The sequence below is a fragment of the Adiantum capillus-veneris genome, chromosome 26 (genome assembly GCF_014529385.1).
Source record: "Adiantum capillus-veneris isolate H3 chromosome 26, ASM1452938v2, whole genome shotgun sequence".
Taxonomy (NCBI): Eukaryota; Viridiplantae; Streptophyta; class Polypodiopsida; order Polypodiales; family Pteridaceae; genus Adiantum; species Adiantum capillus-veneris.
In genome coordinates, this window is record NC_140956.1 from 104,574,397 (window position 1) to 104,586,777 (window position 12,381).

A 12,381-nucleotide genomic window follows, 5' to 3' on the forward strand; every position below is an offset into this window, starting at 1 on the left:
AAGAGCACATAGACACACGTATGGAAGGGGGTGAGCCGAAGATTAAGGCCCCCAATTATAATGTACACATATATTGAAGAGTGGCTCAAGTGTACTATACACTTGGGTTAGTAGCAGTTAGATGGGTGGCCGGACATGGCCAGCATAAACCCAACAATCTCCCACTTGATGGCCAATGTGAGGGGCCAAAGGAGAGAATGAATGAGTAAGTCTATATCTTACCCAATGCCCATCAACTCACGACAATGTTGAAACTAATGGATGGAGAGACTCTTGGTGAGTGCATCCGCTGTGTTTTCTGACGTAGGAATTTTCACTAAGTCAAGGCTTTTGTTTGCCAGATATTCACGATTGAAGTGATAACGCACATCAATGTGTTTCGTTCTGGAATGAAACACTAGATTTTTAGCCAAGGCAATAGCACTTTGACTATCACAGTGAAGAATTGGTAAGCACTGCTTCAATCCAAGATCCTGCACTGGGCGAGCAAGCCAAATAGCTTCTTTGCATGCTTCACTCAATGCAACATACTCTGCCTCTGTAGTGAAAATGGATGTACAATCTTGAAGAACTGATCTCCAAGAAATGGCAGAACCAGCAAATGTGTAAATCCAACCTGTAGTTGATTTACGACTGTCAACACAGCCTGCATAATCACTGTCTACATATCCCTTAATGGATAACTCTCCATGACCATAGCATAACTGTCTATCTGCAGTGCCACTCAAGTATCTGAGAATCGACTTGACAGCATCCCAATGCTTTTTACCAGGGTTAGACATAAATCTGCTAACAACTCCCACTGCATGTGCAATGTCAGGTCTTGTAGCCACCATGGCATACATAAGACTACCACAAGCTGAAGCATAAGGAACCTTAGCCATCGCAGCTTTTTCCTCAGCAGATTTGGGACAGTCTTTCTTGCTAAGTTTCAAGTATGCATGCAATGGAGTACTCAAAGCCTTCCCCTTCTGCATGTTGAAACGATCAAGAACCTTGTGCACGTACTCTTTTTGAGAAAGGTACAACAACCTCTTCTTACGATCATGAGTAATGCGCATACCCAAAATGTGATTGGCTTCACCCAAATCTTTCATGTCAAATTGACTTTTCAGCTTGGTTTTCAAGTCAGCAATGTCCTTCTTAGAATGACCAGCAATAAGCATGTCATCTACATAAAGGATAAGCATAATAAGCTGTCCATTTGGTTGTCTTTTCACATAAAGACATGGATCCTCATTACTGCGCTTATAGCCTAGGGAACGCATAAATGCATCAAACTTTTGATACCATTGTCTGGATGATTGCTTCAAGCCATAGAGACTTTTCAAAAGCTTACAGACCAAATGTTCCTTGACCTTTAGCACAAACCCTTCAGGTTGCTGCATATAAATCTCTTCCTCGAGATCACCATGTAAGAAAGCTGTAATGACATCCATTTGATCAAGCTCCATATCTTCAGTGGCAACCAAAGCAAGCAACATTCTTAGTGTCGTCATCTTGACCACTGGAGAAAAGATTTCCTGGAAATCTACACCATATTCTTGCTTGAAACCTTTGGCCACTAAACGAGCTTTGTAATTCTCAACATTGGATGCAATCTTCTTCTTGTAAACCCATTTACAAGGCAAAGCTTTCCTACCTTTTGGCAATGGAACAAGTTCCCATGTTTTGTTGTTTGCAATACTGGATAGCTCCCTCTTCATAGCATGTTCCCACTGAATCTTATCATTGGCTAGCATGGCCTCTTTGTAACAAGAAGGCTCACCACTATCTGTCAGCAAAACAAAGTCCACGCCTGGAACAAACCGTTCTGGCGGATGTGATACTCTTTGAGATCTCCTCGGCTGATCAGAGCTTGTACTAGCATGTGTAGTAAGTGGCTTTGGAGCTATCTGTACAGGAGGTGATACATCGGAAAACGTCACTTTCCGGAATTCAACCTCTTTCGTTGGCTGCCTATGCATCTTGGTCTCATTGAAGACAACATCACTGCTACGGATTACTGATCGACTTTTCGGATCCCATAAACGATAGCCAAATTGACCATCTACACCATAGCCAATAAAAATGCATTTCCTGGACTTAGGGTCAAGCTTAGCACGCAACTCCTTGGGTACATGTGCATAAGCTTCGCAGCCAAATGTACGGAGTTTTTCATAAGACAACTTATGTCCTGACCATAACTCCAAAGGTACACGAAATTGTAATGAAGCATGTGGTGATCTATTGATCAAATACACAGCAGTGTATAATGCTTCAACCCAAAACGCTTGCGGTAAATTAGCCTGTGATAGCATAGACATAATCCTCTCTTGGATGGTCCTATTCATTCGTTCGGTAACACCATTTTGTGCAGGGGTATAAGGAGTTGTAAACTCGCACTTAATTCCCCTACTTGAACAGAAGTCTGCAAACTCTTTGGAGACATATTCTCCACCATTGTCTGAGCGTAAAGCTTTCAACTTGTGTTCAGACTGAGTTTCCACACTAGATAAGATATTTTTGAAACAAGAAAAAGTCTCATCTTTAGACTTCATGGCATAAACCCAAACATGTCGTGTTGCATCGTCAATGAATGTAACATAATAAGACGCACCACCATGGGATTTAGAAGGCATAGGCCCACATAAATCACTATGTACAAGCTCTAAGGGCTTTCTTTCTTTGTCAAAAGACTGTGTACGATGTGCTCGTGTTTGCTTACCATATTGACAGTGTTCACAAAAGGGAAAATCAAAAAATGATAAAGACGGTAAGTAGCCCAAACGAGAGAGTGTCTCCGTTCCCTTCTTTGACATATGCCCTAACCGGCTATGCCACAAAGCAGCAGTTGGCAGCTCGGTTACCGAAAGAACACTGTTTTTATCGGATACATAAAGAGGATAAAGTGAACCAACTTTAGAACCATGGGCTATAATAAGATGACCCTTCGCAATACGCCAAGACTGCTGATGAAAAGTGACTTTGTACCCCAAGTCATCAAGACGTCCAACCGAAATCAGATTGCGTGTCAAGGCTGGAACATGACGCACATTATGGATGATAAACTTCACCCCATTTGCAATAACCATGGCAATATCACCTACGCCAACAATGTCACAAGAGTAGCTGTCACCTAGCGTAACAGTGCCAATGGTTTCCTCATATGTAGTAAACCAATGCCTATGGGGTGTGACATGCAACGAAGAGCCTGAATCAAGAATCCATGTATGGGACACTTCACCACTAACAAGTAGCTCTGCCGGCATAGAACTCTGCAAAGATAGAGTTTCTTGTGCATCATAAAATTTACATCATTATTTTCAGTCAACATATTGATGTCTTGTGCATCACAATCATCTTGCATTATGTTCAGTTCTTCAATCTTAACCGAACTCTTTGGTTTCTCCTCTTTATCATCATTGTCTTTGCCTTTGCCTTTACCTTTGTCATGCTTCCAAGCATAACAATCCTTCTTTATGTGACCAAACTTATCACAATAATGGCATTGAACATTGCGACAACCAGGAGACTTTGATCTACCCTTTGAAGCATCTCTATTGCCCTCTTTCTTGGATTCACGATTCCAAGAACGACCTTTACGCTGTTTTCCATCCTTTTGCACATAATGAGCTTCGCCATGATGCGAGCTATCCATAGCCTTGCGGCGCATTTCCTCTGACAAAAGAGAACTAGTGACATCAATGTACACTAGCGTACCATTAGGAGCAGAGTTACTGACAGCTGTGCAAAAGATATCCCATGAGGGTGGCAACGAACAAAGTAAGAAGATTGCTTTCATCTCGTCATCAATATTGATCCGTTGTGCACGAATCTGGGCAAATAGAGAATCAAAGTCATTATTATGACTGGCAACACTGGCTGACTCCTTCATGCGAAGGTTAAACAATTTTCGCATCATGAAAACCTTATTACTTGTCGTATCCTTTTCATAAGTGTTGCATAACTTTTTCCATAAAGCATAGGCAGATTCACATTCTAGCACTGAAAAGTACACTGACTTAGCGAGGTGCAATCTAATAGTAGATCTGCATAGCTCATCAAGCTCCTCCCATTGAAACTGAGTCAAATTCATCTCTTCAGTCCGTGTCGCATAAATAATAGGCAATTTCTGTTGAAGAAGTACGAGCGGAAGTGCGCTCACCCACAGGATTTGGGGCCGTGTCTTCGCCTGTCGAATCTCACTCCAATCTGAGTAGGTGACTCTGGCTACCTGCAAATGCTGTCCCGAGCCTCGATGTGAGCTCTGATACCAGTTGAAGGAGTACGAGCGGAAGTGCGACGCGAGAGAGAGTGCGAGAAGAAGAGCACGACGATATGGTGAACTCGCTCTACTGTAATGTGTAGAGCATAGTGAGTTCTTATTAGGTTTTTACAAAAGAATATGTGTACATACCTGGCGGCCTGCCCACTTACCTGGGCGACCACATTGGGCTTTATACCCCAACAATTTCTGTTTCTTTTGGACAAGCACATCTTGCATCTGTCTCTTCCAAAGCTAAAAATTAGTGCCATCAAACTTCTTTATGTCATAAATGTCACGGTCTTTGCTAGTAGACATGGTGACAAAACTACCAAAAGATTCTGGGAAAATTTCGGCAAAGTCTCCTTTGTTTTTGGGACTATGTCAACCAAAATACGAGACAAAATGACAAAGTATGTCACTCACAAAGCATAGAAGAGAGCAATGCCTCTCAAAAGCACACTGTATAGAGACCAACTGAGGCGCATAAACAGTCAAACTGACCATAGACCGCCAACTCGGCGTCAAAAGCACCTATACCACTCTATACATATCCTATGGTGAGGCCTCATAAGGGATGCTCCAGCTACCTGTATCACCGAAGGTATCTCCACATTTGAGAATACCCCAGCTCAATGAAAACCTCACGCTATCGACCCTCAACAACGTAGGTTATGCAGCAAAAAACGTATAGCCAAGTCTCAGAAATGGCTATCTTCCGAACCAAGTCTCAGAAATGGCTGGGACTGCCGTACTAGCCAAAAGATGGCTCCACAAAAGACGTACACTGGCAGTATCCACAAAGACGTACAAGGCTGTCACTGCGCACAAACAGGCGCCAAAAGCATATGCATGCCAAAAAGTATCTCTGCAAGCAGGCAAATTTCTCTCAAAAGGGCTCAAACACTGTAAAAAGTGTCAAAATATGCATGTACGCATATAAATTGCTCCCACTGGAACCAAAACTGACATAAATGCTGCAACCTGTACTCTGTGTCGATGCCGTTGTCGAAACGCAATCCGATGCCGGAAACCTGTGTAGAGTAGGGATCTAGGAGCTGAAATGAAAGAGCTATGGAAGCCCTCACACAAGAGGCAAAACACCTGTAGAATGCAGATATGCAAGAAACATGTTGTTGTCTACATACAATCTCCTGATCAAACGTATCTTCCAAATGGTGAGGAATTAGCATATGCGCGTGAGTGGCAAAAAGTTGCGAAACGCTGTTTTCGATGGCCTCGCGGACAGAATTTCGAAAAACGGCTTCTGTCAGAAATTCTCTTAATGAACACTAAAACGGGCTGAAAATTGCAGCACACACACACACTCCAGTACACAACCATCTACAAGCACATTACTCTCTTGCAATGTCTCAAATCTGATGTGCAGCCCTCTCTCTTCTCCTCCTCTAAGCTTGAGCTTCAACTCCGCTCAAGCTTTGAGCTCAAGCTATGGCTGAACTCTCTGCTCCCACCTGTCGCTCTGATATCAATTGATGAAGCAGGATCTGTGAAGGAGAAGCTGTGGGCAAGGAGAAAGAGCACACAGACACACGTATGGAAGGGGGTGAGCCGAAGATTAAGGCCCCCAATTATAATGTACACATATATTGAAGAGTGGCTCAAGTGTACTATACACTTGGGTTAGTAGCAGTTAGATGGGCGACCGGACATGGCCAGCATAAACCCAACAATTAGATGAGCGGCCAGACATGGCCAGCATAAACCCAACACTCAATAACCATATAGCCATCAAATAGGCTTAACTTGCAACCCTTTACTCTTTTTCCCATCATGGAAGCGGAGCGGTGCGACAATGGTGACCCGCTGACAGACAACACGAGTATAAAAACATGAAATCCTTCACTCCCTTTGACATGTATATTTTTCAAGGACCCCATTGTTCAAGAAACCATTGTGAGTATATGGGTAGAGGTTTTTTACGCATGCCCTTTTACCAAGTAAAGGTTAGTTGGTTTCCATTCAAAGTCACTCAACAAACCGTTAAATTCAATAAGAAAGCGTGTCTTTGCCATTAGGATATAGAAATGAGTTATGCAATAAGGTGCAATTCCTATAAAAATATAAAGACCTTATATCCAAGACTAAAACAAGAGTTGTCTCATGAGAGTAAGAATCATACGAGAAGAACCCATAGCCATGGAGCACACAAAACTTCTCTTCTTGAGATCATGGTGGATGGGAAAAATTGATAACCTAAGAAGGATTGCTTGGATACTAAAAAAAAAAAGCAAAGGATCATATTCCTATGCTTTGCTCCAAGTGATGGTAATAAAGCCTCTAGCTACCAAGAAGGTCTTGCCCTTGTAAAGGAATTCTCCTAACACATCTTTGGGTTGGAGGCATTACTTTTGTCAAACAAATCCTTTCAACTAGAGGTCCAATGTTGAAAAGTTGCAAGTTGTAAAGGAATTTTCCCAATACATCTTGGGTTAGGGGCATTACTTTTGACAAACATAGTTGGGGTTAGAGATCAAATCCTTTCAACTAGAGATCCGATGTTGAAAAGTTGCAAGTGTATCTACCCTTCTCAACATTTGAAATTGCAATGGGAATTAAATCTTCAAAATAGTGGAACGCGTGTCAAGTTCTTTTAAACATTTGAAATGATGTTTACCGCTTCCTACTTAAAGTAGGAGAGGGATTATGCAACAATTAGGCTTTCTTGTTGTCTACGCAAGATTCATCAAAGTACTGCATGAAATAGGTGCTATGAATGATATTCATAACCAATGACATCCATTCATTATGCTCAACTTAGCCTACAAAATCTTTGCTAAAATAGTTACCAACAAGATAATTGCCTAGGTTATGAAATGGATAAGCTTGGAGCAAAAAGGATTCGTTATAATTAGAAACGATTGTCCCAATGTGGGAGGGACTTGACTATACAAGAGAAACTAATCAGGACTTAAATCATCCTAAAACCAAATCGGATAGTAAAATTTATCTTTGCCTTGTTTGGAAATGCCAAGGTCAGAGTTTCCATCATGGATTCTCTCTGCTACATACCCCCGTTTAAAAGAGAATGCTCTCTCCCTCCCTCCATCCTCTGCTCAACAAAAATTGAATAATAACATAGAGGGAAGGGAACATATTTTCAAATCTTCCAAGGCATGGAATATGCACATGCCTCTTATCCAACTTGACGTGATTCCCACAAAGCCCAATTATACTTGAAGGCCAACATTATCTAGAGGTCTATATTGGACACTTGGGCGCTTTTACTCAATCAAGAGAAAAGGGCTACTGGAATAGTTAGGAAAGCATTGCAATGATGACAATACTCGTCGTGAGTCATCACATATTACAAATGTTTTTTTTTTTTTGGACATAGTTGTGGAGTGGAGATCTCAACCTTGGGACATACAATTAGTTCTAAGCAAGCTAGCTTACTTTCCCACCATAGAACTAACTCACCCCCTTCTTGTCTCACAAGGAATGTCCTAACCCTGATGCTTTCTTTTGGAAAGGTGGATTCTGTTTGCTTCACCCCCCATCTCAAAGAGAAATCTCCGTCCATTCTTGGCTCAACAAAAAGTGGAATACTCACGTAGACCAAAGAGAATGGATTAAAATCTTCCAAATTTGGAGCACGTTGACGTGGTAGACCTATATATGAAAAATAGTAGAGATAAATTGACTAGATTTGAAGGTTTTTATACTAAATTACACCAAATTTCTCTAAATTTTGTTGGTTTTTTCACCTTCAAATAAAAAAATTAAAGGTTAATCTCAAATTTGTTGGTGGAATTACACTAAACCTAGGTGTTTCTTGTTTCTCTGCTAGTGGGTCTCCCCAATCTAAAAAAAAAAAGGAAAACTGTTTCCCTTACTTCATTGATGGACATTCAAAGGTGAAGTGGAAAAGAAATTGAAAGGCCTTGTGTGGGATGGGAAGGTTAAAAATGAATGGAAACTAGAAGGTCAAGCCTTTCTAATGACTAAATATAAAACACAACATGGATCTCTCTCTCTCTCTCTCTCTCTCTCTCTCTCTCTCTCTCTCTCTCATATGCTCGCTCGCTCGTTCGTTTCCAAGTGTAGGTGCTCAAGGGATGGGTTGTACACAACATACCACGTAGCAAATGAGGACAAGTCGTTGAGAGAGGGTTGGGTGCCCTGCCACCAATGGCTAACAGGGGGTCAATGGGCAGGGCAACAACTTGCCAGTTCAGGGTGGCATAGGTGGGGCTAGTCTGTACACACAGGGCGGCACACGACGAAAATAGGACATTGAGATGCAGGTGGTGGCTACGGTGCCACTAGATGAGTTGTATGAGGTAGAGTCCCTCGGAGTTAAGGGGCATAGGGTGGAAGGTTGGGCGTTAGGCACTAGAGGGATATCATGCAAAAGAGAGATGACAGCAACTGCCAGTGAACACTAGAGGAGCGAACGTTGGCCCAAAATTGCAAGGAAAGCTTTATTATAAGGAAATTTATGGGTTTTTTTAATTAAAAAAAAGCCATTAGGAATACCATTGGAAACTTAATGCTAGTAGTAATACTTACAACTTGAATACTATTTGCATTCACTTGTCCCCCATCTTGTGACACTTAAGGCTTCATTCAAATTGCATAGAGGCATCGCAAGCAATCAAAGAGTTTTCCACACCAAGCTGTTCACACTGTGTGTGGAGCACTTCATGTGTAATCTGAGAGCAATCAGACATCCAATTAGGTGCGTCTTCCTGGCTAGATCCTAAAAACTTTGCTCAGTGAGATTTAGAGATCAATGCTTCTCCGCACAACAGGCGCTTTAAAAGCGCTTCACTCAAAGCCTCATCGTCTTTGGGTAGGTTCAGACTAGGCAGCGGAAGAAAAATGGAAAGGGGCGTCGATCCTCAATGGCAAAATTTAATTGGTTGGAGTTTGAGGCACTCTTTCGCCGGGCCCTCCATTTTTCTTCTGACCCCCCCCTTCGCAAGAGTTGAGGGCCTCTCTCAACCCCCTTCACTTTTTCACTTTTCCTCCTCCACACTGTTCACACTAGGCGGCAGAAGATTTTGGAAGGCTTGTTTCTTCTGCCAATTCAGTTTGAACCCAGCCTTTGTCTCGAGGGGTTGAGGCCGCTGCTGTGGGTCCGGAAGAAGCGCACAAACTCTTGAGCAAATAATCCTTCACCATGTAGGTCGCACGTCCCTGCACTTTTGCATTTTCCGCGCAGTCTAAACGCCCTCTTGACTGTGCATATCTAGTTGACGGGTCTCGTGTTCAAATCTCATCCTCTTCCACCGTTCTCTCAAACAAATTTACCGTTTGCACTAAAACCCTTTCCCGGTGAGGACTTGCGTTTGTTCTCCTTCCGGTTCCTGCACAAGAGCAAGTGAAGCTTGGCGGCTATGGCGTCTTTGTATCAGAAAGGCGGCGGGGCTTCCAGCACGTACGGGGGCCTTGGAGGGAGCTACGGAGGCATTGCTCCGTCAACTACAGCTACTTCCTATGCTGCTGACCCCTCCTTTCGGTCCTCTTTCGGCACGGACCCCCTTTCTCTCTACGGATCATCGTCTGCTTACGGCTCTTCCGCAGCTTCTTGGCAGCCGATGGATCCTCTCTTCTCCACTCTCAAACGGCCTGGAGACGAAGGTAAACGCTTCTACTTCCACCTCTCTCTTGTTCCGCGTCTTGTCTTTTTTGGTCTGGTTGTTGTCTGCTGCTGGTTCTCTTTTGACTCTTTGCATTGTATTGCGAGTGAGTGTTCAGGTGCTTCTCTGCTTTTGTGTGTCCGCTGTGTCTCACCTAGAAAGCTCAAGTCCACGTAGTCCTGTTTTTCATCTCACTCGCTCTTGCAGTAAACTTGCACAGCTCTTCGTTGAGGCCATATGTTGGTTAATCGCATTTATTGTTTTTGCTTGTTTTTTGTAGTAGCTTTTGCGATCCTGTTCCTCTGCTCGCAATTTTGTGTGCTTTCATGGCCTTGGAGTCTTGCTTGCTTTCATGTGCTCTGTTTTGATCTGGGTCATCTCCTATTTCTGTACAGTCTTTCAGTGTAACATGAACAAAGTAGTGCTTTTTGGTCGTTTGACTCATGACCTCAAGCATAGAAGGTGTCACTGAAATGATACCAGTGGTCTCTTGAGCTGTGTAATTCTGTAGTTCCTATGAAAAGTTCAATTTTTGGGTGTTCTCACGTGTTGCACAACAATCTTTTCAAAATTACTTGGTACTCTGTCCTGCTTAAGCTCGTCTTAAGGCTTGCAATTGCTTATGGGTGTGTTTAAATGTTTTCAGCCTTGATAGCCCATGTTTCATAGGAGGATAAAATGGAGCGGCTTATTTTTCCATTTCTGACCCTTAGGTTCGCCGGCATGGTTGTAAAGGAAGGCAGTTCTTGTGTCCAGTTTAAGTTTTTGTTTTCAATGTGGGAGGTAGCATAGTATTGTGTCGATTGAAGTAAAGATAGCTTTCTACTTGTCGTTGATTTACACATGGTCTTTGATTCATACATGTTTGAGTATGCAAAGAAGTATAGCAATTTGTCTGACACTTTTCTTTTTTCTGCTGCTGCATTGGTACATATATAACTATGCGGACTTGCTGGATACTGCGTGTGATGATAATACAATATGTGTTCGCCATCTTTCAATTATGATGGTCATTCTACATCGGTAATTAACATCGCGGTATTGCATATATATTCTCCTTACTGTGCTGTTTGCTCTTGTTACATGGGTTTACTATCTTTTTTTTTTACCATTATTGGTTATCAAACTACTAATATTATGATTATTAAAGTCTTTTATTCTGGAGATGCTTTGTCCAAGCGAACTAGATATGAGATGCCTCAATTGTTTACTCCTTTTCCACAAAGGCCCGGGGAAAAGGATTGCGTGTTTTACATGAGAACAAGAACTTGTAGCTTTGGAGCAAATTGCAAGTTTGATCATCCTGCATGGGTTCCGGCTGGTGGCATTCCAGATTGGAAGGAGGTGCATACTTTGTTTTGTTCGATGCTGGTCTTTTTCGTAAAGCTGATTGTACACATGTTATTACTATAAAAGCTTATATTCACACTTTTACTAAAATTTTAAACATTAAGTAGTTTCTTATTATATTACAATTAATCTAAATATGCTAGACCTTGTCTTGCAGGTACGAACCACAAGCTGGTTAAGCTTTATGTTAATATAAAAGTCTGTTTAGATGGCTTTGTTCTCACACAAATTTTCTAGGCTCTTATTCTTATGTTTCTATCACTTACATGTAACAAACTTTGTTTCTTTCTTCAAGAAACGGCTCGTAGATCATCTTACGTAGGACATATCTCAACGACGAGATTTTCATTCTCGTTTTCTTTGACATAGTGTGTGCACTGTTTGGATAGGCTTAAAGAGAGAATTGAAAGAGATAACAGCAAAATATTTCCATGCATCTATGTGCATCTATGTTTGACATGATTGTATGTCAGTTTAGTCTTAATATTGTCTGTATTCCTTCCCTTAGGAGGTGTGAGGCGAACCTCATTTGCCTTTTGCTCTTATCTAATGTTTGCTTTTTTTTAATAATTGGAATGGGTCTTGTTCTTGAGCAATTGCTTATGCTCTTGATGGATAAACACAATTATAGGCGTGTTGATATGAGGTGAAGACGTGAAATCACTAGGTTCCAATCTGTGGCCATTGTCAATTAGGCTACAATGATAATAACGCACATTAGTTTACAAGATAGAGCTTATACTCTTTCTTTGTGCATGATTTTCTTCCACATTCTCTTGGAGGATATGGGTAAATCTTTCATAGATTAGAAGGGCAGCGTGATGTTTTTCTAGTGTGGACGAATTGATTTTTACATCCTTGTCAATCATGTTAGATGCTCAGCTTTTTGGTTTGTGACCACAATGCAAGTTCCGATAATGAACAACTTATATAAATCTTTATTTATTTCTAGGCATTGATGACGCCAAGGAATGTTGCAACTACTGTCAAGCTGCGCTCGATAAGATTAAGATTTGGCATTTAAGTTTTGTACATTGTGTAAAAGATAGTGTAACGTTTCATTTTAGAATCTCTCTTCATTGTGCACCCCTTTTAGTATTTAAGAGGTTGCGCTTTTGTGTTATCTCAACAACAAGGATCTAATTTTTGCATTCTTAGCATGTCCTTGATTTGAATGAG

At 41.6% G+C, this 12,381-nt stretch overlaps 1 protein-coding gene across 4 annotated transcripts in view; it reads left to right on the forward strand.

The window, feature by feature from the left end:
- The first annotated feature begins 9,538 nt into the window (after positions 1 to 9,538).
- LOC147423935 (zinc finger CCCH domain-containing protein 37-like) overlaps positions 9,539 to 12,381 on the forward strand; it is a 38,591-nt gene continuing 35,748 nt past the window's right edge. For 2 of the 4 annotated variants that reach the window (XR_015186696.1, XM_086502307.1), the window contains exons 1-2: positions 9,539 to 9,853; positions 11,003 to 11,196. Coding sequence is in view for 3 of the 4 variants with exons in the window: in XM_086502307.1 (XP_086358433.1) it covers positions 9,610 to 9,853; positions 11,003 to 11,196 (438 nt within the window). In the remaining variant the exon portion in view is untranslated. Of the gene's footprint in view, positions 9,854 to 9,884; positions 10,891 to 11,002; positions 11,197 to 12,381 lie in introns of those variants that run through there. The other 2 variants (XM_086502308.1, XM_086502309.1) reach the window with 2 other exon arrangements.